Source organism: Heptranchias perlo, chromosome 25, assembly GCF_035084215.1.
Source record: "Heptranchias perlo isolate sHepPer1 chromosome 25, sHepPer1.hap1, whole genome shotgun sequence".
Classification (NCBI taxonomy): domain Eukaryota; kingdom Metazoa; phylum Chordata; class Chondrichthyes; order Hexanchiformes; family Hexanchidae; genus Heptranchias; species Heptranchias perlo.
The window spans coordinates 47,529,717-47,555,032 of record NC_090349.1 but is presented as its reverse complement, the minus strand read 5'-3'; the positions used below and the strand labels follow the sequence as shown (position 1 = coordinate 47,555,032).

Here is a 25,316-nt window from a genome sequence, read left to right as displayed (position 1 = left end):
GTTCCCACACTGGAGCACAGCACGGGCAATAATAACAGCACATTAACCGTGCGAGGGACTGGACGCTGACCGCTGACCACTGACACGCTGAAGACCAGAGTCCATCAGGAGCTCGTTTTAATTCAAATAGAAATTTTTTCGGTAGAATTTACGATGCAGAAATATTCCAGATTTTGAACGTTACAAGGTCTGGGTTTTAATCCAGAGGTGCACTTACTCCCAGAATAGCTGGAATCCACCATTAGCCTGGGTGTTTAGCATTAGTTTATTGTGGAATTTCTACAGGCTGCTGCGGTACAAAGACTGTCAGCCCACATTAACCCCACAGCTTTACAATGCACCGGGTTTGGAAATTATTGCTGAATTAAGAGAATGATGGTGCTCGTTAAATGATTCTCGTCCGGTCTCGCTCGATCTGCTGCTTCACCATCTGAAGAAATGCTCGTTAATGATGCAACTGCTTTTTAAAAAAAAATCGAGTTCAGATCAGAATGAGGTTTGTCCGTATTCTGACCGGTGTCTGGGATTTCGTCTCGAAGAGTAAAGCGATTTCAAACCGTTTTATGTAAAATCTCATCAACTTCCAGCAGGATGGAGAGATGATGAGAATCTTTCTCAAACTGTGAGCTCCTCCCTCACTCTCACTCACTCACTCCTCCCTCACTCTCACTCACTCACTCTCACTCACTCACTCCTCCCTCACTCACTCCTCCCTCACTCTCACTCACTCACTCCTCCCTCACTTTCACTCACTCCTCCCTCACTCTCACTCACTCACTCCTCCCTCACTCTCACTCACTCCTCCCTCACTCTCACTCACTCACTCCTCCCTCACTCACCCACTCACTCCTCACCCACCCACTCACTCACTCACTCACTCACTCACTCACTCACTCACTCACCCACCCACTCACTCACTCACCCACTCACTCACTCACTCACCCACTCACTCCTCACTCACTCACCCACTCACTCACCCACTCACTCACTCCTCCCTCACCCACTCACTACTCACTCACCCACTCACTCACTCACCCACTCACTCCTCCCTCCCTCACTCACTCACCCACTCACTCACTCACTCACCCACTCACTCACTCCTCCCTCACCCACTCACTCACTCCTCCCTCACCCACTCACTCACTCACTCACTCCTCCCTCACCCACTCACTCACCCACTCCCTCACTCACTCACTCCTCCCTCACTCACCCACTCACTCACTCACCCACTCACTCACTCACCCACCCACTCACTCACTCACTCATTCACCCACTCACTCACCCATTCACTCCTCCCTCCCTCACCCACACACACTCACTCACTCACTCACTCACTCACTCACTCACTCACTCACTCACTCACTCACCCACTCACTCACTCCTCCCTCACCCACTCACGCACTCCTCCCTCACCCACCCACTCACTCCTCCCTCACCCACTCACTCACTCACTCACTCACTCACTCACTCACTCACCCACTCACTCACTCCTCCCTCACCCACTCACGCACTCCTCCCTCACCCACTCACGCACTCCTCCCTCACCCACCCACTCACTCCTCCCTCACCCACTCACTCACCCATTCACTCACTCACTCACTCCTCCCTCACTCACCCACCCACCCACTCACTCATTCACCAACTCACTCACCCATTCACTCACTCACTCACTCACTCACTCACTCACTCACTCACTCACCCATTCACTCACTCACTCTGTCCCTCCTCCACTCACTCATTCACCCACTCACTCACTCATTCACCCACTCACTCACTCACTCACCCATTCACTCACTCACTCTCCCTCCACTCACTCACTCACTCACTCACTCACTCACTCACTCACTCACTCACTCACTCACTCACCCACCCACCCACCCACCCACCCACTCACTCACTCTCTCCCTCCTCCACTCACTCACTCACTCACTCACTCACTCACTCACTCACTCACTCACTACTTCCTTTCTCCTTACTATTTACACTTTGTCTGTGTCCTGTGCTCACCAAGGCTTCTCAATGAAAGAAACTCCCCCCCCTCCCCGGATTGAGAAACTAATCCGAGATCTTTAGCACAGCAGGAGGCCATTCGGTCCCTCTTGCCGTCAGTGAGTTTACCCTTTCTGGAGATGCAGTGGTGCCTGTTACTCCAGCAGCTGGTGTGTGTGAACCAGGGCAGGTTTTGTTCATCACTGCAGGGTGAATCGGGCGGTGTGCTAGTCTTTACTTGTTGCCGTTTGGGTGTATGTGCCTGACACGCTTTGCTGCTGCTCACAGACACTCCAGGCACGACAGAGTTATGCAGCATTATTAACCAGCCATGTGGAGGTCACATTCGGACAGGATGAGCCAGGGTCAACTGTGGAAAGATTACAGATAATTTATGACTCTTACACATAGCAACAGCATCAATCGCACAACTGGCACAGGCTTCAGTGAGCTCAGGATCTGCAGTGCTGAGAGGCCTTTGGGAGTTATTGCAAAACAGCACAGTGGCTGGGACATGTGCCTGCTGGAATTTCTCACGTATCATCGAGCTAAGAATTTGAGCCTGACCTGCTTTCAGGACCAGAGCTGTGGCTAATAACTTGTCTCTTAACTGAAACAAAGGTTTCGAAACCTGCACTCGCTGGTGTCGCGGGAGCAGCTGATTTGAGGTATGTAAGAGGCCGGTAGCTCTGGGAACGTGATGTGAAGTATCTCAGTTAAACACGAGTGAGGAACGGCAGGATGGGAGATATTTTCTGCTCGAGCATCGCAGGTGGGCCTTGTTTACAGGAGCAGGACATTTGGAAAATGCGGCATATGACCTTTCACCTCGCCGGAAGGGATGGGGAACATTCATCCTCCCAGTTGTTTAATTCAGTTCTGGAACCCCACATCTGGAACCGAGTAAGAACAAGAATCTTTTCAATTAAACTTCGGAACCAGATGTCTGTCTGTTTGTCACAGTGATTCTATCTGCTGCCCCTCAGTTAGAAACACATCATCTCCTTTAGTGTGAATACAGATAAATGATTGAACCCAGGAACTGTTCATCAGCTGACCTGTGAGGTTAGAGAGTGAGTGAGGGTCAGGAAACATGAAACGGGGGGGGAGGAGGAGGGGGCGGTGGGGGGGAGGGGGGAGGGGGGAGCACAGGGGGGGAGCACGGAGCGGGGAGGGGAGCAGTGGGGGAGGGGGGAGTGTGGGGGGGAGGGGGAACGCGGGGGGGAGCGGGGGGGGAGGGGGAGCACGGGGGGGAGGGGGGAGCGCGGGGGGAGGGGGAACGTGGGGGGGAGGGGGGAACGTGGGGGGGAGGGGGGAACGTGGGGGGGAGGGGGGAGCGCGGGGGGGAGGGGGGAACGTGGGGGGGAGGGGGGAGCGCGGGGGGGAGGGGGGAGCGCGGGGGGGAGGGGGGAACGTGGGGGGAGGGGGAGGGGGGGACGCGGTGGGGAGGGGGAGGGGGGAATGTGTCTGCTAATTTTAGCAGGTTTCAAAAAGGCTTCAGAATAATTTGGGAAAGTTTTTGCCCTGAGTTCTGGGTCTTCATTCTGACTAATCCCTGCCAAAGGGCAAAGGGTAACTTGTCACCGGGTTGTTTAAACCCGTGCGTTAATGAACATTTACACAGGACAGAGTGGGAATGTGACGTGTTAGAGGTTTGTTGCTGATTGCTGTAATATTGGGAAATAGAGAGTGTCCCTGCATCGTTCTACAGAACATGTCACGCTCGTAAACCAAGATGCCATTTGCTGTACGATCCATGGGTTGTAATAATCTGAGGGTGACTGAATTAGTGGGGGCTGCATCGGTGGGGCTGCGTCGGTGGGGCTGCGTCGATGGGGCTGCGTCGATGGGGCTGCGTCGGCGGGGGCTGCATAGGTGGGGCTGCGTCGATGGGGCTGCGTCGATGGGGCTGCGTCGGCGGGGGCTGCATCGGAGGGGGCTGCGTCGGTGGGGCTGCGTCGGAGGGGGCTGCGTCGGTGGGGCTGCGTCGGAGGGGGCTGCGTCGGAGGGGGCTGCGTCGGTGGGGCTGCGTCGGAGGGGGCTGCGTCGGTGGGGCTGCGTCGGAGGGGGCTGCGTCGGTGGGGCTGCGTCGGAGGGGGCTGCGCGGTTTGCCGATGTTCATAATCTGTCGAGCTTTCGCCCATGGCTTGTGATGTCACAGGGTCAGACTCCATCAGGCGCCCGGTGTCCGTGGGTATTTTCGAATCTGATTCTGCAGCCAAGGAATTCCTGTTGTAAATAAATTGAGACCATTTGATCTGTGTTTCTGTATCTCCTGTTGCAGTCTCTAAAACTGGTTGTAATTCCATCAGTGCTCGGCATTCCTGCAATCAGTCACTGTGCTGCCAAAATAACCCTCCATACACGGGGAGAGGGAGCGCACGGGGGGAGAGGGAGCGCACGGCGGGGAGAGGGAGCGCACGGCGGGGAGAGGGAGCGCACGGGGAGAGAGGGAGCGCACGGGGAGAGAGGGAGTGCACGGGGGGGAGAGGGAGCGCACGGGGAGAGGGAGCGCACGGGGGGGAGAGGGAGTGCACGGGGAGAGAGGGAGTGCACGGGGAGAGAGGGAGTGCATGGGGAGAGAGGGAGGGCAGGGGGAGAGAGGGAGCGCACGGGGAGAGAGGGAGCGCACGGGGGGAGAGGGAGGGCAGGGGGAGAGAGGGAGGGCAGGGGGAGAGAGGGAGCGCACGGGGAGAGGGAGCGCACGGCGGGGAGAGGGAGCGCACGGCGGGGAGAGGGAGGGCAGGGGGAGAGAGGGAGCGCACGGCGGGGAGAGGGAGCGCACGGGGGGAGAGGGAGGGCAGGGGGAGAGAGGGAGCGCACGGGGAGAGAGGGAGCGTACGGGGGGAGAGGGAGGGCAGGGGGAGAGAGGGAGCGCACGGGGAGAGAGGGAGCGCACGGGGAGAGAGGGAGCGCACGGGGAGAGAGGGAGCGCACGGGGAGAGAGGGAGCGCACGGGGGGAGAGGGAGGGCAGGGGGAGAGAGGGAGGGCAGGGGGAGAGAGGGAGGGCAGGGGGAGAGAGGGAGGGCAGGGGGAGAGAGGGAGGGCAGGGGGAGAGAGGGAGGGCAGGGGGAGAGAGGGAGCGCACGGGGAGAGAGGGAGCGCACGGGGGGAGAGGGAGTGCACAGGGAGAGAGGGAGCGCACGGGGAGAGGGAGAGAGGGAGCGCACAGCGGGGAGAGGGAGTGCACGGGGAGAGAGGGAGTGCACGGGGAGAGAGGGAGGGCAGGGGGAGAGAGGGAGCGCACGGGGGTAGAGGGAGCGCACGGGGAGAGAGGGAGCGCACGGGGAGAGAGGGAGGGCAGGGGGAGAGAGGGAGCGCACGGGGAGAGAGGGAGCGCACGGGGGGAGAGGGAGGGCAGGGGGAGAGAGGGAGCGCACGGGGGGAGAGGGAGCGCACGGGGAGAGAGGGAGCGCACGGGGAGAGAGGGAGCGCACGGGGAGAGAGGGAGCGCACGGGGGGAGAGGGAGGGCAGGGGGAGAGAGGGAGGGCAGGGGGAGAGAGGGAGCGCACGGGGAGAGAGGGAGCGCACGGGGAGAGAGGGAGCGCACGGGGGGAGAGGGAGGGCAGGGGGAGAGAGGGAGCGCACGGGGGGAGAGGGAGCGCACGGGGAGAGAGGGAGCGCACGGGGAGAGAGGGAGCATACGGGGGGGAGAGGGAGCGCACGGGGGGGAGAGGGAGCGCACGGCGGAAAGAGGGAGCGCACTGGAGGAGAGGGAGCGCAGGGGGAGAGAGGGAGCGCAGGGGGAGAGAGGGAGCGCAGGGGGAGAGAGGGAGCGCAGGGGGAGAGAGGGAGCGCAGGGGGAGAGGGAGTGCAGGGGGAGAGGGAGTGCAGGGGGAGAGGGCACAGAGCATGCAGCAGGGTAGTATTGGCCCCATGCTGTCCCTAGCCCATCTTTCATGCCTGTAATTCTAGCAGGGAACACTCGGTAAGAATCGGGACCAGGAACCTAGCCTGAATGTTTCCCCTCCACAGTTTGGGGGAACTGAGGACCCCCCACTGGCCCATTAGCTGAGATCAGCCCAGTGTCACATCGAACGCTGCCTTTACTCACAAGTCACCAGGGAGGAATCAGTATTTTCAGAAACCAACTAACAAAAGCTGGAGTGGGGAGTTTCTGCTGTAAAAGAAGAACTCGTTTGGTTGAAGTTTGATGGGTCAGAGTTCCTGTTATAAATCAGTAATGTGCATCGTGAAATGAAACTGATTTCTAGCAAATTCTGTGCCAGAGAGAAACCAGTTCTGCTTTTTAAACGAGGAATCCCTTGACTCGATGTGGCTGCACTCAGCTGATTGATGTCTGACCTCGTCATATCATGTGAGCAAGTCTCAAGACTGCTCACAAAGAGCAGGAACTCCCTCACCCACTTCTAGTGTTCACAGGTTCTGTTCTGTGCATGAACACAGCTTACAGACCATGTCAGTAAATGTTGTGAACAGCAAGTTAAAGTCAGGAATATTTCTTTACATAGAAAGGGAGCAACAGCTGGAACCTGGAAGGTGGGGGTCGGGGGGTGTTGAGGTGAGACACCGGCCTCATTGACAGAATGACTAGACGTTGTAACAGGAAGAAGGTCGGCTGGGATTCTGGAATGAGCAGAAACAAGTCGAAGGGCGTTCTCCAAACCCACCTCATTAATATCATGGCCTCTGAGCAGTGGAGGATTATGTGGAGGTGGTACATTGAGTGAGATCCATCTGTGAGAGTCAATTCAGGAAGTATTTTGGGGATATCGAGTCAGATCTAACAGTTTAGGTGTATGACATTAGATCATTGACTGTGTTTAGTTTCATTAACAATTAGTATTTGATTTATTTCTTGTTGACGTTTGCTTTGCAATTAATTCCTGTTCCAGCTTTATTTGTGTTTGTTTTGAGCTGGAGTTTTTGAAGTATGAAGATTACAATCTCTCATTCCTTTCCCTTCAGGTCTTGTTCAACATGGGCGGAACTGGGCAGCCATTGCCAAGATGGTGAGTTCCAAGACTGAGGCTCAGTGTAAAAATTTCTACTTTAACTACAAAAGACGCCATAACCTGGACACCCTTCTCCAACAGCACAAACTGAAAATGGTAAGGAACAAAAGCAGCAAACAATCCCCAGACTCTTCCATTCCTCCCGCCTGTTTCTTGCTCTGATCCTCGTTGTGCTGGAAAGTCAGGGGTTAAAAAAGGGAAAAGTTGATCAGGATTTTGCAAAAGCCCAGTAGTGTTGTACAATGTAACTCACGGGGAGGGTCCAGACTTGGCAGGTGGTTTGTGAACACTCTCAGCAAGTGGATCCACTCCGTCCTGGAGCCACCCCGTCCTGGAGCCACCCCGTCCTGGATCCACCCCGTCCTGGATCCACCCTGTCCTGGATCCACTCCGTCCTGGATCCATCCTGTCCTGGATCCACCCCGTCCTGGATCCACCCCGTCCTGGATCCACTCCGTCCTGGATCCACCCCGTCCTGGATCCACCCTGTCCTGGATCCACCCCGTCCTGGATCCACTCCGTCCTGGATCCACCCTGTCCTGGATCCACCCCATCCTGGATCCACCCCGTCCTGGATCCACCCCGTCCTGGATCCACCCCGTCCTGGATCCACCCCGTCCTGGATCCACCCCGTCCTGGATCCACCCCGTCCTGGATCCACCCCGTCCTGGATCCACCCCGTCCTGGATCCACCCCGTCCTGGATCCACCCCGTCCTGGATCAACCCCGTCCTGGATCAACCCCGTCCTGGATCCACTCTGTCCTGGATCCACTCTGTCCTGGATCCACTCTGTCCTGGATCCACTCCAGATCCAGTTTAACTACTTGGTAAAAAGGGAATGTCACAAACACCCAGAGTCCAACTGACCTCGAGAAAATTCTAAACACTTCAATCTTGACAAAAAGTCAGCTGTCTTGTCAATTTTTGGTGTTGTTAAAAACTTTGAACGTCAGTGAGCTGTTGCCTTGGCCAGACAGCAATGCAGAGCTTGCATATAACTTTATTCCGCGTCACTCTGAGCAGCTACCAGAGCACGTAATATGGCCATGTTCTGATTGAAATGCAGAAACTTCCTAAGAATCATAGTTGATGGCGGGAGCCCAGAACTGGCCCTGATTCTTATCCAGTTCCCTTTTGAAGGCCATGATTGAATCTGCCTCCACCACCCCCTCGGGCAGTGCATTCCAGATCCTAACCACTCGCTGTGTAAAAAGTTTTTCCTCATGTCGCCTTTGGTTCTTTTGCCAATCACCTTAAATCTATGTCCTCTGGTTCTTGCCCCTTCCACCAATGGGAACAGTTTCTCTCTATCTACTCTGTCTAGACCCTTCATGATTTTGAATACCTCGATCAAATCTCCTCACAACCGTCTCTGTTCCAAGGAGAACAACCCAAGCTTCTCCAGTCTATCCACGTAACTAAAGTCCCTCATCCCTGGAATTATTCTTACATACTTTTGTACTCTGTGCCTCTATTTATAAAGTCCAGGATCCGCTTTCTCAACCTGCCCTGCCACCTTCAACGATTTGTGTACATATACACCCAAATCTCTCTGTTCCTGTACCCCTTTTAGAGTTGTGCCCTCTAGTTTATATTGCTTCTCCTCGTTCTTCCTACTGAAAAAACTTCACCTTTCTCTGCATTAAATTTTATCTGCCATGTGTCCGCCCATGCCACCAGCCTGTCTATATCCTCTTGAAGTCTATCACTATCCTCCTCATTGTTTACTACACTTCCAAGTTTTGTGTCATCTGCAAATTTGGAAATTGTGCCCTGTACACCCAAATCCAAGTCATTAATATATATCAAGAAAAGCAGTGGTCCCAGCACCGACCCCCGGGGAACACCACTGTACACCTCCCTCCAGTCCGAAAAACAATCGTTCACCACTACTCTCTGTTTCCTGTCACTTAGCCAATTCTGTATCCATGTTGCTACTGCCCGCTTTATTCCATGGGCCGCAATCTTGATGATAAGCCTGCCATGGGGCACTTTATCAAATGCCTTTTGAAAGTCCATATACACCACATCAACTGCACTGCCCTCATCGACCCTCTCTGTTACCTCATCAAAAAACTCTATCAGGTTAGTTAAACATGATTTGCCTTGAACAAATCCGTGCTGACTTTCCCTAATCAATCCACACTGTCCAAGTGACTGTTAATTCTGTCCCGGATTATCGTTTCTAAAAGTTTTTCCACCACCGAGGTTAAACTGACTGGCCTGTAGTTGCTGGGTTTATCCTTACTGAGGGAGTGCTGCACTGTCGGAGGGTCAGTACTGAGGGAGTGCTGCACTGTTGGAGGGGCAGTACTGAGGGAGCGCTCCACAGTTGGAGGGGCAGTGCTGAGGGAGCACTGCACTGTATGAGGGGCAGTACTGAGGGAGCGCTGCACTGTCGAAGGGTCAGTACTGAGGGCGTGCTGCACTGTCGGAGGGTCAGTACTGAGGGCGTGTTGCACTGTCGGAGGGTCAGTACTGAGGGCGTGCTGCACTATGCAAGTGTCAGTACTGGGGAATGCTGCACTGTATGAGGGGCAGAACTGAGGGAGCGCCACACTGTGGGAAGGTCAGTATTGGTGGAGCGCTGCACTCTATGAGGGGCAGCACTGACAGAGTGCTGCACTGTCGGAGGTGCCGTCTTTCGGATGAGATGTTAAACCGAGGTCCCCGTCTGCCCTCTCAGGTGCACATAAAAGATCCCATGTGGCTATTTCGAAGAAGAGCAGGGGAGTTCTCCCCGGTTCAACCAACATCATTAAAAACAGATTAACTGGTCATTTATCTCATTGCTGTTTGTGGGATCTTGCTGTGCAGAAATTGGCTCCTGTATTTCCTACATTATTACAGTGACTACACTTCAAAAGTACTTCACTGGCTGTGAAATGCTTTGGGACATCCTGAGGTCATGAAAGTTGCTATATAAATGCAAATCTTTCTTTTTAACATAGGCACAGGAGGAGGCCATTCAGCCCCTCAAACCTGTTCCGCCATTCAATTAGATCATGGCTGATCTGCCCCTCCACTCCATTTACCACCTTCGCTCGATATCCCTCGATACCCTCACCCAACAAAAATTCTCAACTTTAAAGTTTCAATTGATCCCCAGCATCCACAACTTTTTGGGGGAGAGAGTTCCAGATTTCCACTCCCCTTTGTGTGAAGAAATGCTTCCTGACATCACCCCTAAACGGCCTGGCTCTAATTTTAAGGTTTGCCCCCTTGTTCTGGACTCCCCCCACCAGAGGGAATAGTTTCTCTCTATCCACCCTATCAAATCCTTTTATTATTTTATTTTTTCAAGAGCTGAGTTGATCACTCTCTGTATAATATCAGAAAAATAAGCCACGAGGAGAGGCCGACACGTGGACTGAGCCAGTGACTCATTGCTCCATTAGTGAAATGTTAAAAATGATTTCTCCCCAGTTCACGATGTCTGTGTTCAGAAAGTGCTTCGGTCGAGTTGCTCCTACGATTGGACTCTGAAAGAGTGCACTCTCCCCTCCGCTGATCCAGTGTGTGATTGGTAATGGGTCTCGGCTGTGGTGGGGTCCCAGAGGTCTGTCCATCCAGTTCAGTACAGAAACCGAGCTTTCTGCCTTAGATAATCCTTGGGTTTTCAGTTGGATCAACTGAATAAAGAACGGGCAGTTCACTCCCTCACTGCCTGGCTAGCTCGCGCTCTTCAGGAAGAAGTCCAAGTGATTGAGGTTAGGCTGTGGAACAGGGAGAGCTTTTAATCGAATTAAAGTGCTGCTTGTGCCAGAAGTACAGGGAAGGTGTGAACAAGGCAGTGCATTCTTCATTGTGACATCTAATTAATTATCCTGCCGTTGTTGCCATTGGGAGAGGATACTGGTGACAGTCCACTTGTGTTGTGCTGATGCTTTGTTCCGCTATATGGTCATTGCTGCTGCTTTGCAGAGCGATGGAGGACATGGGCATGCAGTTACTCAGAAAAGTGTTACCATGGGAACCCGTATGGGTCCCAGCTATGCCTGCCTTTTTCTGGAACATTCCTTGTTCCAGTCCTACTCAGGTCCCCTCCCTCACCTCTTTTTCCGGTACTGATGACTGTATCGGTGACGTTTCCTGCTCTCGCCCCGAACTGGAAAATTGCATCAACTTTGCTTCCAATTTCCACCCTCCCCTCGCCTTCACATGGTCCGTCTCTGACTCTTCCCTTCCCTTCCTCGACTTCTCTACCTCCATTTCTGGGGATAGGCTGTCAACGAATATCTACTCTAAGCCCACCGACTCCCACAGCTACCTTGATTACTCTTCCTCCCACCCCGCTTCCTGTACGGACTCTATTCCCTTCTCCCGGTTTCTCCATCTCCATCGCATCTGTTCCGACGATACCACCTTCCACACCAGTGCTTCCGATATGTCTTTTTTCCTCAACCGAGGATTCCCCTCCACTGTAGTTGACAGTGCCCTCAACCGTGTCCGTCCTATTTCCCGCACTTCTGCTCACACCCCTTCCCCTTCCGTCCTAGATTCATGATAGGGTCCCCCTTGTCCTCACCTTCCACCCCACCAGCCTCCACATTCAACGGATCATCCTCCGCCATTTCCGCCACCTCCAGCGTGATCCCACCACCAATCACGTCTTCCCCTCCCCTTCCAGCATTCCAAAGGGACCGCTCCCTCCCCGACACCCTGGTCCACTCTTCCATCACCCCCAACACCCACTCTCCTCCCCACAGCACCTTCCCGTGCGAGTGCAGGAGACACAACACCTGCCCTTTCACCTCCTCCCTTCCCACCGTCCAGGGCCCCAAACATTCCTTCCAGGTGTAACAGTGATTCACTTGGACTTCTTTCAATTTACTGTATCCAGTGCTCACGATGCGGTCTCCTCTACACTGGGGAGACCAAACACAGATTGAGTGATCACTTTGTTGAACATCTCCGCTCTGTCCACAAGTATGACCCTGACCTGCCGGTCACTCGCCATTTTAATTCCCTGTTCCACTCCCACTCTGACCTCTCTGTCCTCGGCTTCCTACACTGTTCCAATGAAGCTCAACAGAAGCTCGAGGAACAGCCCCTCATCTTTTGTTTAGGCACTTTACAACCCTCCGGACTCAACACTGATTTCAATAACTTCAGATCAGAGCCCCTGCCCCCATTCTCTCTTGGATATTCTGTGACCATTCACATCTCCTCTAGACCCATCTTTTGTTTCTCTACTTGTCCAAATACTGCCCTCTTTGCCTTGCACCATCATCCCTTTTGTCTTTTTTTATTATTTCAAAATATACTTTATTTCATAAAATTTAAATATACACACGGTTCAAACAAAGGACACAAAATGCAGCAAGATAGTTCAACACGACACAGTGCAGATCACACATACTATATCTCAATATTACATATTTTAAAAACAGAATTCATATCTTCTATACATTCTGTACAATACCAGGTGGGGTGGCCTTACACGGTGGCCTTTCCCCATAGAGCCTGTGTGTAGGCCGCACCTCGCCTCAGTGCGTCCCGCAGCACGAACTCCTGGACCTTGGAGTGTGCCAGTCGGCAACACTGGGTCGTGGACAGCTCCTTCAGCTGGAAGACCAGCAGGTTTCGGGCGGACCAAAGGGCCTCCTTCACTGAGTTGATGGTCTTCCAGCAGCAGGTGATATCTGTCTCGGGGTGCGTCCCTGGGGAACAGCCCGTAGAGCTCAGCGTCCTGTGTTACTCAACTGTTGGGGATGAACCGGGACAGATACCAACGCATCTCTCTCCACACCCTCTGCACGAAGGGGCAGCCCATCAGGAGGTGGACGACCGTCTCCTCCTGGCCGCAGCCTCGAGGGCAGCTCACGGGGGCGCTGAGGTTCCGTGCGTGATGGAATGGCCTCAATGGGAGGGCCTTTCTCACCACCATCCAGGCCACATCACGGTGCCTGTTATTCAGTTCCGGCGACGAGATGTTCTGCCAAATGGCATTGACCATGTGATCGTGGAAGAGACCGATCGAGTCCACCCTCTCCTTTCCCTGCAGGACTCTCAGAACGTTTCGTGTCGACCACTGTCTGACGGCCTTGTGGGCGAAGGAGTTCCTCCTCAGGAAGTTCTCCACCTGGGACAGGTGGGGAATGATCCAGCTGGACGGGACGTCCTGCGCCTGCTCGGCCAGCGTGGCCAGACCCGGCCTTCTCAGTGTGTTGGAGAGGTAGAAACTCAGCACATAGTGACACTTGGTGTTTGTGTACTGGGGCTCTACTCACATCCTGAGGCACCACACACAAAGGTGGCCATCAGGATCAGAGCGACATTGGGGACGCTCTTCCCCTCTTTGTCTGGGGGCTTGTACACGGTGACCCTGCAGATGTGTTCTACCTTGGTCCTCCAGACAGAGTGGAAGATAGCTCGGTGATTGTGATGGCAGCGGGCCGGGGAATGGGCCAGACCCTGGCCACGTAGAGCAACACCGCGTTTACCTCACACCTTATCACCAGGTTAGGGAGCGGGATCGTCCCACCCACACACCAAGCTTCTGTTTTGGCCCTGGCGATCTGCTCCTCCCAGTTTTTTGTGCAGGCCAGGGCCCCCCCCCCTGAACCAGATCCCCAGGACCTTCAGGTAGTCGGACCTGACGGTGAAGGGGACAAATGATCGGTGCTCCCACCTGCCAAAGAACATGGCCTCACTTTTACTACGGTTCATTCTGGCCCCTGAGGTTAGCTCAAAACGGTCGCAGATGCCCATCAGTCTGTGGACCGACTGCTGATCGGAGCAGGAGACCATGACGTGGTCCATGTACAGGGAGGCCTTAACCTGAGAGCCTCTGCAGCCTGGGGCCCTTCCTGATGGACACGGCAAACGGCTCGATACAACATACGAACAAGACCGCAGAGAGAGGACAGCCCTGCCTGACTCCAGATCTGATTGGAAAGCTCTCCGACTCCCACCCGTTGATTAGCGCTATGCTACAGATGTCCGCGTAAAGCAGTCGAATCCAAGCACGGATTCCCTCCCCAAAACCCATTTTGGAGATTACGTCCATCGTGTGGGATATCCTGTCGAAGGCCTTCTCCTGGTCCAGGCTGATGAGGCAGGTGTTCACCCCCCTGTCCTGCACATAGGCGATCGTATCCCTGAGCAGCACAAGGCGATCAGAGATCGTCCTCCCGGGTACGGTACCGGTCTGCTCCAGAATAGACTTGAACCTGTTGGCCTTAGACAGAATCTTGTAGTCGACATTTAGCAAGGAACTGGGTCGTCAATTTCTGATTTCTTCCCTCTCCCCCTTCTGCTTGTAGTTGAGGGTGATGATACCTTTCCTCATGGACTCTGACATGCTGCCTGCCAGAAGCAAACCCCTGTACACTTCCAGCATGTCTGGGCCTATCCAGTCCCACAGAGCCGAGTACAACTCAACCGGTAAACCATCACTTCCGGGAGTTCTACTCTTCTCGAAGGACAGGGCAGCCTTTGTCAGCTGGTCTGAGGTCAGTGGCCGATCCATGCTCTCCCGCTCGCTGTCCTCTAAGACCTTCGTGATAGAGGACAGGAAGGACTGGGAGGCCATGCTGTCTGTGGGCTTCGCGTCGTACAGCCCGGCATAAAGGACTTGCTGATCCTCAGTATGTCGGCCTGCGAGGACGTCAGCGAGCCGTCTTCCTCCTTCAGGCTGCTGATCTTCGGGAAGAAGAAGCGCGAGCATTTCTCGCCCTGCTCCACGGAGCGGACTCTAGACCGGAAGATGATCTTTGAGGCCTTGGAGGCAAAGAGCGAGGCTTGCTGGCCCTTCACCTCTGAGTTCCTCCCCGACATCAACCCCCATCGACTGCAACTGGAGCAGATCCTGCATGCTTTTCTGGAGCCGGGACACTTCCCTCTGTCTCTCTCTGAGCACCTTTGAGGATGAAGAATCTCTTGATGTTGGCCTTGATCGCTTCCCACCAGTGCACCATGGAGTCGAAGAGGGGTTTCATGGTCCTCCAACCCTGTGTAATCCTTCTTCAGTTCCTCAATGTTCTCCGGGGTCAACAGTCTCACGTTCAGCTTCCAGATCCCTCTGCCCGCCCTCTGCCTGCCCGCCCTCTGCCCGCCCTCTGCCTGCCCGCCCTCTGCCCGCCCTCTGCCCGCCCTCTGGTCCTCCTGCAATTGACAGTCGGCCAGTAGGGGGCAGTGGTCCGAAAAGAACATTGGCTGGACATCGATGATTTCACCTTGAGCGTTGGGGACACAAAAAGGAAATCTATCCTGGAACGGACAGACCCGTCTGGCCTGGACCAAGTGTATCTCTGCGGCGCTCCGTCTGCAGGGTTGCTGAAGACGTCGCGAAGCTTTGTGTCTTTCACCACCTCCACCAGGAGTTTGGACGTGGTGTCCAGTATTCCACCGCCCTGCTGGATTGTCCAGCTGCATCAATGATGCAGTTGAAGTCTCTGGCGAGAACGATGGATTTGGAGGTCGCCAGCTGTATCGTTCACGGGATGTGGGCATCGCTGGCAAGGTCAGCATTTATTGCCCATCCCTAATTGCCCTTGAGAAGGTGGTGGTGAGCCGCCTTCTTGAACCGCTGCAGTCCGTGTGGTGACGGTTCTCCCACAGTGCTGTTAGGAAGGGAGTTCCAGGATTTTGACCCAGCGACAATGAAGGAACGGCGATATATTTCCAAGTCGGGATGGTGTGTGACTTGGAGGGGAACGTGCAGGTGGTGTTGTTCCCATGTGCCTGCTGCTCTTGTCCTTCTAGGTGGTAGAGGTCGCGGGTTTGGGAGGTGCTGTCGAAGAAGCCTTGGCGAGTTGCTGCAGTGCATCCTGTGGATGGTACACACTGCAGCCACAGTGCGCCGGTGGTGAAGGGAGTGAATGTTTAGGGTGGTGGATGGGGTGCCAAACAAGCGGGCTGCTTTGTCCTGGATGGTGTCACTTCTTGAATGTTGTTGGAGCTGCACTCATCCAGGTAAGTGGAGAGTATTCCATCACACTCCTGACTTGTGCCTTGTAGATGGTGGAAAGGCTTTGGGGAGTCAGGAGGTGAGTCACTCGCCGCAGAATACCCAGCCTCTGACCTGCTCTTGTAGCCACAGTATTTATATGGCTGGTCTAGTTAAGTTTCTGGTCAATGGTGACCCCCAGGATGTTGATGGTGGGGGATTTGGCGATGGTAATGCCGTTGAATGTCAAGAGGAGGTGGTTAGACTCTTGTTGGAGATGGTCATTGCCTGGCACTTGCCTGGCGTGAATGTTACTTGCCACTTATCAGCCCAAGCCTGGATGTTGTCCAGGTCTTGCTGCATGCGGGCTCGGACTGCTTTATTATCTGAGGGGTTGCGAATGGAACTGAACACAGTGCAATCATCAGCGAACATCGCCATTTCTGACCGTATGATGGAGGGAAGGTCATTGATGAAGCAGCTGAAGATGGTTGGGCTTAGGACACTGCCCTGAGGAACTCCTGCAGCAATGTCCTGGGGCTGAGATGATTGGCCTCCAACAACCACTACCATCTTCCTTTGTGCTAGGTATGACTCCAGCCACTGGAGAGTTTTCCCCTGATTCCCATTGACTTCAATTTTACTAGGGCTCCTTGGTGCCACACTCGGTCAAATGCTGCCTTGATGTCAAAGGCAGTCACTCTCACCTCACCTCCAGAATTCAGCTCTTTTGTCCATGTTTGACCAAGGCTGTAATGAGGTCTGGAGCCGAGTGGTCCTGGCGGAACCCAAACTGAGCATCGGTGAGCAGGTTATTGGTGAGTAAGTGCCGCTTGATAGCACTGTCGATGACACCTTCCATCACTTTGCTGATGATTGAGAGTAGACTGATGGGGTGGTAATTGGCCGGATTGGATTTATCCTGCTTTTTGTGGACAGGACATACCTGGGCAATTTTCCACATTGTCGGGTAGATGCCAGTGTTGTAGCTGTACTGGAACAGCTTGGCTAGAGGCGCAGCTAGTTCTGGAGCACAAGTCTTCAGCACTACAGCCGGGATGTTGTCGGGGCCCATAGCCTTTGCTGTATCCAGTGCACTCAGCCGTTTCTTGATATCACGTGGAGTGAATCGAATTGGCTGAAGACTGGCTTCTGTGATGGTGGGGATATCGGGAGGCGGCCGAGATGGATCATCCACTCGGCACTTCTGGCTGATGATGGTTGCAAATGCTTCAGCCTTGTCTTTTGCACTCACGTGCTGGACTCCGCCATCATTGAGGATGGGGATGTTTACAGAGCCTCCTCCTACCGTTAGTTGTTTAATTGTCCACCACCATTCACGACTGGATGTGGCAGGACTGCAGAGCTTTGATCTGATCCGTTGGTTGTGGAATCGCTTAGCTCTGTCTATAGCATGTTGCTTCCGCTGTTCAGCATGCACGTAGTCCTGAGTTGTAGCTTCACCAGGTTGGCACCTCATTTTTAGGTACGCCTGGTGCTGCTCCTGGCATGCTCTTCTACACTCCTCATTGAACCAGGGTTGATCCCCTGGCTTGTTGGTAATGGTAGAGTGAGGAATATGCCGGGCCATGAGGTTACAGATTGTGCTGGAATACAATTCTGCTGCTGCTGATGGCCCACAGCGCCTCATGGATGCCCAGTTTTGAGCTGCTAGATCTGTTCTGAATCTATCCCATTTAGCACGGTGGTAGTGCCACACAGCATGTTGGATGGTGTCCTCAGTGCGAAGACGGGACTTCATCTCCACGAGGACTGTGCGGTGGTCACTCCTACCAATGCTGTCATGGACTGACGCATCAGCGACAGGTAGATTGGTGAGGACGAGGTCAAGTAGGTTTTTCCCTCGTGTTGGTTCGCTCACCACCTGCCGCAGGCCCAGTCTGGCAGCTATGTTCTTCAGGACCCGGCCAGCTCGGTCAGTAGTGGTGCTACCGAGCCACTCTTGGTGATGGACATTGAAGTCCCCCACCCAGAGTACATTCTCTTTCTGTCTCTTTCTGTTTCTGACTTGCTCTCTCTCACGCTGTCTAATTAAAGCATTAATTACATCCAGTGCACCACAGCTGTTACACTTTGTTACAGATGCAACTCATCCTTAAACTGCTGGGTGCTTCTGAGCTGAAATTGCCGATCACATTCCAATCTGCAAATTTTCCTGACCAAAAAACAATTAAAGTCTGTGACCTCCTGATGTGTTTCCATATAGTAATTACACTTTGACCTTAATGGAACTTATCATTTAATCACAGGTCCTTAGCAGCAGAATAATCCAGAGCAATTCCATTCTTTAACCTTAAAGGGACACTCCTACGTTCTGCTTTGTGTGGTGAAATGGTCTGTCCTGATCGAACGGTGCATCCCCTGACTTATCCCGTGAGGCACCAGGAGACATTCACTGCTGGACGCAAAGTTGTGCTTCTTGCTCGATGCAAGAATTTTATAAACATTCCAGATATCAGACCCTATAGGGTCACAGTTCAAACTGTCACACAAAGTTACAGATGCAAAGCAATCTTTTGAAAAGAGAAGGAAAGACTGTCATTTCATGCTGCATTTTTCTGATCTGCAACCAGAAATTTACAAGCATTTCGAAGTACCTGCATTTTGGCAGAGAGTAACTGCGCAGGTGGTCTTAAAGGTACAGGCCTGGTTAGTAGCTAAATACAAACCATGCAGCAGCTTCACACGACACGAGCAACTCCAAGGGATAACTGCTAACCTTCCGATTTCCTCTCTCCCATCCTGACACTCGTTTTTAGTTATTTATCACTTCTGTTAGATTTCCTCCTAAGTTTAGCTCCAATTCCTTGTTGAGACACCAGCGGGCAGCATCTGCCAAAACTGCTGTGTGACTGACTGCGTGGCAGAGGATTGGACCATCTCCATTTCACCCCTCCTGCTGCCTGTCTGATGAAGAGAAGGAGATGGTACCTTGGGAATCCTGACATTAAACCTGCCTCCGGTCCCCTCTGGTGGAGTTTGCTGTTAAACTTGTGCCTCATGAATTGATTTTTGTGTTGACAGGAGGCTGAAAAGACTGCGAAAAAGAAGAGGAAGGTCACAACGTCCCAGGGAGAAGAAACCTCTGCAACTTCTGGTGCTGAGGATGAGGAACTGGAGGCATCAGGAGCGAGTGGCAACGAAGAGGAAATGACGGAAGATGCAGAGGGTGCGTTCCCATTGGTGGGCAGTTGTAGATCAGTACTCAGTATCTAATCTCGTGCATCTATCTCCACAGGATGTCAGTGTGAATGCTGCTGAGACCAAAATCATCTGATCAATTCTCAGCAGAAAAGCTCAGTCCTTGGCCCCATTCCTTTTGACTGCTGTTCAAGCTAAGGCAGAGTGTGGGAACGCTTGTGTCCTGTTAGACGCTGAGCTGAGTTTCTAACCCGACACCATCATGGCCGTGTCCTTCCATGTTATCGCCCACTCTCACAGCTGCTCATATCTCCAAGATTGTCCTCCCAGGCTCCAATCCACAATCTCCAGTTAATCCCGAGCTCCACCAACTTGCACCCTGTGATTAATACACAGTATTAATCATGAAATAATAGGAGCTTGTAACAAAGGTAATGCAGTAATCATGGGGGACTTTAATCTTCATATAGACCGGGCAAATCAAACTGGCAAAGGTAGTCTGGAGGATGAGTTCATGGAATGCATTCGAGACGGTTTCCTAGAGCAATACATCATGGAACCAACCAGGGAACAGGCTATTTTAGATTTTGTATTATGTAATGAGACAGAGTTAATTAGTAATCTCACAGTAAAGGATCCCCTGGGAAGAGTGATCATAATATGATAGAATTTCACATTGAGTTTGAGAATGACGTACTTAAGTCAGAAACTAGAGTCTTAAACTTAAATAAAGCCAATTACATAGGTATGAGGGGTGAGTTGGCTCAGGTCGATTGGGAAATTAAATTAAAGGATATGACGGTTGAAAAGCAACGGCAAACATTTAAAGAAATATTTCAATATTCTCAACAAATATACATTCCATTGAGAAATAAAAACTCCACGGGAAAAGTGATCCATCCGTGGCTAACTAAAGAAGTTAAGGATAGTATTAGATTAAAAGAAGAGGCCCATAATGTTGCCAAGAAGAGTAGTAAGCCTGAGGATTGGGAGAGTTTTAGAATCCAGCACAGGACAACCAAAAAATTGATAAAAAGGGAGAAAACAGAATAAAAAAGCAAACTAGCAAGAAATATAAAAATGGATTGTAAGAGCTTCTACAAGTATGCAAAAAGGAAGAGAGTAGAGAAAGTAAACGTTGGTCCCTTAGAGTCTGAGATAGAAATTATAATGGGGAATCAGGAAATAGCAGATGCATTAAACAAATATTTTGTATCTGTCTTCACAGTAGAAGATACAAAAAAATACCAGGAATAGTGGGGAACCAAAGGGGCAGACGGCGTCTCAGTTTAAAGTCTCACCCAAAAGACGGCACTTCTGACAGTGCAGCGCTCCCTCAGTACTGACCCTCCAATAGTGCAGCGCTCCCTCAGTACTGACCCTCCGACAGTGCAGCGCTCCCTCAGTACTGACCCTCCAATAGTGCAGTGCTCCCTCAGTACTGACCCTCTGACAGTGCAGCGCTCCCTCAGTACTGACCCTCCGACAGTGCAGTGCTCCCTCAGTACCGACCCTCCGACAGTGCAGTGCTCCCTCAGTACTGACCCTCCAATAGTGCAGTGCTCCCTCTGTACTGACCCTCCAATAGTGCAGTGCTCCCTCAGTACTGACCCTCTGACAGTGCAGCGCTCCCTCAGTACTGACCCTCCAATAGTGCAGTGCTCCCTCAGTACTGACCCTCTGACAGTGCAGCGCTCCCTCAGTACTGACCCTCTGACAGTGCAGTGCTCCCTCAGTACTGACCCTCCGACAGCGCAGCGCTCCCTCAGTACTGACCCTCCGACAGTGCAGTGCTCCCTCAGTACTGACCCTCCGACAGTGCAGCGCTCCCTCAGTACTGACCCTCCAATAGTGCAGCGCTCCCTCAGTACGGACCCTCCAATAGTGCAGCGCTCCCTCAGTACTGACCCTCTGACAGTGCAGTGCTCCCTCAGTACTGACCCTCCGACAGTGCAGCGCTCCCTCAGTACTGACCCTCCAATAGTGCAGCGCTCCCTCGGTACTGACCCTCCAATAGTGCAGTGCTCCCTCAGTACTGACCCTCCGACAGTGCAGCGCTCCCTCAGTACTGACCCTCCGACAGCGCAGCGCTCCCTCAGTACTGACCCTCCGACAGTGCGGCGCTCCCTCAGTACTGACCTTCCAATAGTGCAGCGCTCCCTCAGTACTGACCCTCCAATAGTGCAGCGCTCCCTCAGTACTGACCCTCCAATAGTGCAGTGCTCCCTCAGTACTGACCCTCTGACAGTGCAGCGCTCCCTCAGTACTGACCCTCCGACAGTGCAGGACTCCCTCAGTACTGACCCTCCGACAGTGCAGGACTCCCTCAGTACTGACCCTCCAATAGTGCAGCGCTCCCTCAGTACTGACCCTCCGACAGTGCAGGACTCCCTCAGTACTGACCCTCCAATAGTGCAGCGCTCCCTCAGTACTGACCCTCCGACAGTGCAGGACTCCCTCAGTACTGACCCTCCGACAGTGCAGGACTCCCTCAGTACTGACCCTCCAATAGTGCAGCACTCCCTCAGTACTGACCCTCCAATAGTGCAGCGCTCCCTCAGTACTGCACTGAGTGTGTCGGACTAGATTTTGTTCTCCAGTCGTGGAGTGAGTTGTCCCTGGTGTCCTGGCCAATATTTATCCCAGAACCAACACCTAAAACAGATGATCCAGTCATTTATCTCATTGCCGTTTGTGGGATCTTGCTGTGCGCAAATTGTCTGCCATGTCTCCTACATTACAACCGTGACCACACTTCGGAAGTACTTCATTGACTGTAAAGCAGTTTGGGATGTTTTGAGGGGATGGAAGCTGCTTTATAAATGGCCGTTCTTCCCTCTGCTGTCTCTTGCTGAACACTTGTCTAGTGTGACTACTACATGTTCCCGTTCCTTTGAACAGCAGGTAATAATAGTTCCGACACGGAAAGTGCCCCCTCTCCAACATCAGCGAATAAAATCAAACATTCGAGTGAAGTCAATCCAGAAAAAACAGGAGGAGGAGAATCTGGGAAAGAAGAGAATGCCGGGTTGGTCCTGGAGGCTCCCACTGAATCGGCCGGGACCGAGGATAACCAACACAACAGGAACAATTATGAAGCAGTGGACACTGTTAACATTAAGACTGAGCATTCACAGGACAGGACAAGTGAGGGACGACAATCTGTGGAAGAGAAATTGTGCAATGATGAGAAAACCGGAACTCCCCTCGAGGAAGCCAAGAGGATACCAAAAGCTGAAGCCGAGGAGCTCCCGGAGATGGGCACGAATGGGGCCTCGAACCCCAACAGTGATTCCAGTGCCACGTGCAGTGCTGATGAGGTGGAGGATCAAGATGCTTCTAATCAAAGCAGGTAAGAACCAGTCCCTAAATCATTGCCTGAACACGTGTCTCTGTAACTTAGTGTGCTGTTCATGGACTGCCCACAGGTATCAGTGACTGTACAATATACACAGGACTGACGCAGGACAAACACCCTGTACAATATACACAAGACTGACACAGGACGTACACCCTGTACAATATGCACAGGACGTACACCCTCTGCAATATACTCAGGACTGACACAGGACGTACACCCTGTGCAATATACACAGGACGTACACCCTGTGCAATATACACAGAAAATACACCCTGTACAATATACACAGGACTGACACAGGACGTACACCCTGTGCAATATACACAGGACGTACACCCTGTGCAATATACACAGAACATACACCCTGTGCTATATACACAGGACTGACACTGGACGTACACCCTGTGCAATATTCACAGGACGTACACACTGTGCTATATACACAGGACGTACACCCTGTGCAATATTCACAGGACGTACACACTGTGCTATATACACAGGATGGACACCCTGTGCAATATACACAGGACGTACACACTGTGCTATATACACAGGACGTACACCCTGTGCAATATACACAGGACGTACACACTGTGCTATATACACAGGACGTACACCCTGTGCAATATACACAGGACATAGACCCTGTGCTATATACACTGGACGTACACCCTGTGCAATATACACAGGACTGACACAGGACGTACATCCTGTGCAATATTCACAGGACGTACACCCTGTGCAATATACACTGGACGTACACCCTGTGCAATATACACAGGACATAGACCCTGTACAATATACACAGGACTGACACAGGACGTATACCCTGTACAATATACACAGGACGTACACCCTGCACAATATACACAGGACTGACACAGGACATATACCCTGCACAATATACACAGGACTGACACAGGACATACACCCTGTACAATATACACAGGACTGACACAGGACGTACACCCTGCACAATATACACAGGACTGACACAGGACGTACACCCTGTGCAATATACACAGGATGTACACCCTGTACTATATACACAGGACTGACGCAGGATGTATACCCTGTACAATATACACACGACTGACACAGGACGTACACCCTGTGCAATATACACAGGACGTACACCCTGTGCAATATACACAGGACGTACACCCTGTGCAATATACACAGGACGTACACCCTGTGCAATATACACAGGACGTACACCCTGTGCAATATACACAGGACGTACACCCTGTGCAATATACACAGGACGTACACCCTGTGCAATATACACAGGACGTACACCCTGTGCAATATACACAGGACGTACACCCTGTGCAATATACACAGGACGTACACCCTGTGCAATATACACAGGACGTACACCCTGTGCAATATACACAGGACGTACACCCTGTGCAATATACACAGGACGTACACCCTGTGCAATATACACAGGACGTACACCCTGTGCAATATACACAGGACGTACACCCTGTGCAATATACACAGGACGTACACCCTGTGCAATATACACAGGACGTACACCCTGTGCAATATACACAGGACGTACACCCTGTGCAATATACACAGGACGTACACCCTGTGCAATACACACAGGACGTACACCCTGTGCAATACACACAGGACGTACACCCTGTGCAATACACACAGGACGTACACCCTGTGCAATATACACAGGACGTACACCCTGTGCAATATACACAGGACGTACACCCTGCGCAATATACACAGGACGTACACCCTGGCAATATACACAGGACGTACACCCTGTGCAATATACACAGGACGTACACCCTGTGCAATATTCACAGGACGTACACCCTGTGCAATATACACTGGACGTACACCCTGTGCAATATACACAGGACGTACACCCTGTACGTGTAGAGGAACACAGGATGAAACAGCTCTCGGGCGGAGCTCTGAAGGATCTGGACTCCTCCTCAAGTGCAGTGAAACTGTGCAGAGAGCAGCAAGGAGGCTGTGTTCAGAGTCCTGGGACTGGGCCTCACTCTACCTGGACTGACACTAATTCAAATGGGGAACATAGATCATGGCAACAAAAAGACAAAACCAATTGCTGTTAGTAGCCGGATGCTCGATGTCTTCCCTTTAATGATTCTGATCCGAACTTCTTTACCCAGAGAGTGGTGAGAATGTGGAACTCGCTCCCACAAGGAGTGGTTGAGGTGAATAGTGTAGATACATTTAATGGGAAGCTCGATAAACACAAGGGAGAAAGAATAGAAGGATATGCTGATTGGGTGAGATGAAGTAGGGTGGGAGGAGGCTCGTGTGGAGCATAAACACCAGCATAGACCAGTTGGGCCGAATGGCCTGTTTCTGTGCTGTAAATTCATAGAATCATAGAAAGGTTACAGCACGAAAGGAGGCCATTCGGCCCATCGAGTCCGCGCCGGCTCTATGCATGAGCAATCCAGCTAGTCCCACTGCCCTGCCCTATCCTCATACTTATCCGGTTCCCTTCTATGTAATTCTATGACCGTTCAATGAGAATGTTGCTCTGAATGTGAAAGGTTCATTTGTCGGCCTTTTAGAGATGGGAATTATATTGATAATTAATCACGGGCTAATAGACAAATGATCCACAATGAGATGGATTTTTAACCTCACCCCTTGGGAATGAGCAGAGGCCAGAAGGGAGAATCTTGCACCAGTTACAGAGACCACCTCTCACTTCCATTCATGGAAATTAGGTGTTAGCCGTGGCTCAGTTGGTAACAATCTCGCCTCTGAGTCAGAAGATCATGGGTTCAAATCCCGCTCCAGAGACTTGAGCACATAATCCAGACTGACACTCCAGTGCTGCACTGAGGGAGTGCTGCACTGTAGGAGGTGCCGTCTTTTGGATGAGACGTTAAATCGAGGCCCCGTCTGCCCCTCAGGTAAAAGA

At 52.4% G+C, this 25,316-nt stretch overlaps 1 protein-coding gene across 1 annotated transcript in view; it reads left to right on the top strand.

The window, feature by feature from the left end:
* ncor2 (nuclear receptor corepressor 2) overlaps positions 1-25,316 on the top strand; it is a 261,584-nt gene that overhangs the window by 173,894 nt on the left and 62,374 nt on the right. The window contains exons 18-20 of the mRNA XM_068006268.1: positions 6,921-7,063; positions 18,907-19,051; positions 21,925-22,375. Coding sequence (XP_067862369.1) covers positions 6,921-7,063; positions 18,907-19,051; positions 21,925-22,375 — 739 coding nt within the window. The remainder of the gene's footprint in view (positions 1-6,920; positions 7,064-18,906; positions 19,052-21,924; positions 22,376-25,316) is intronic.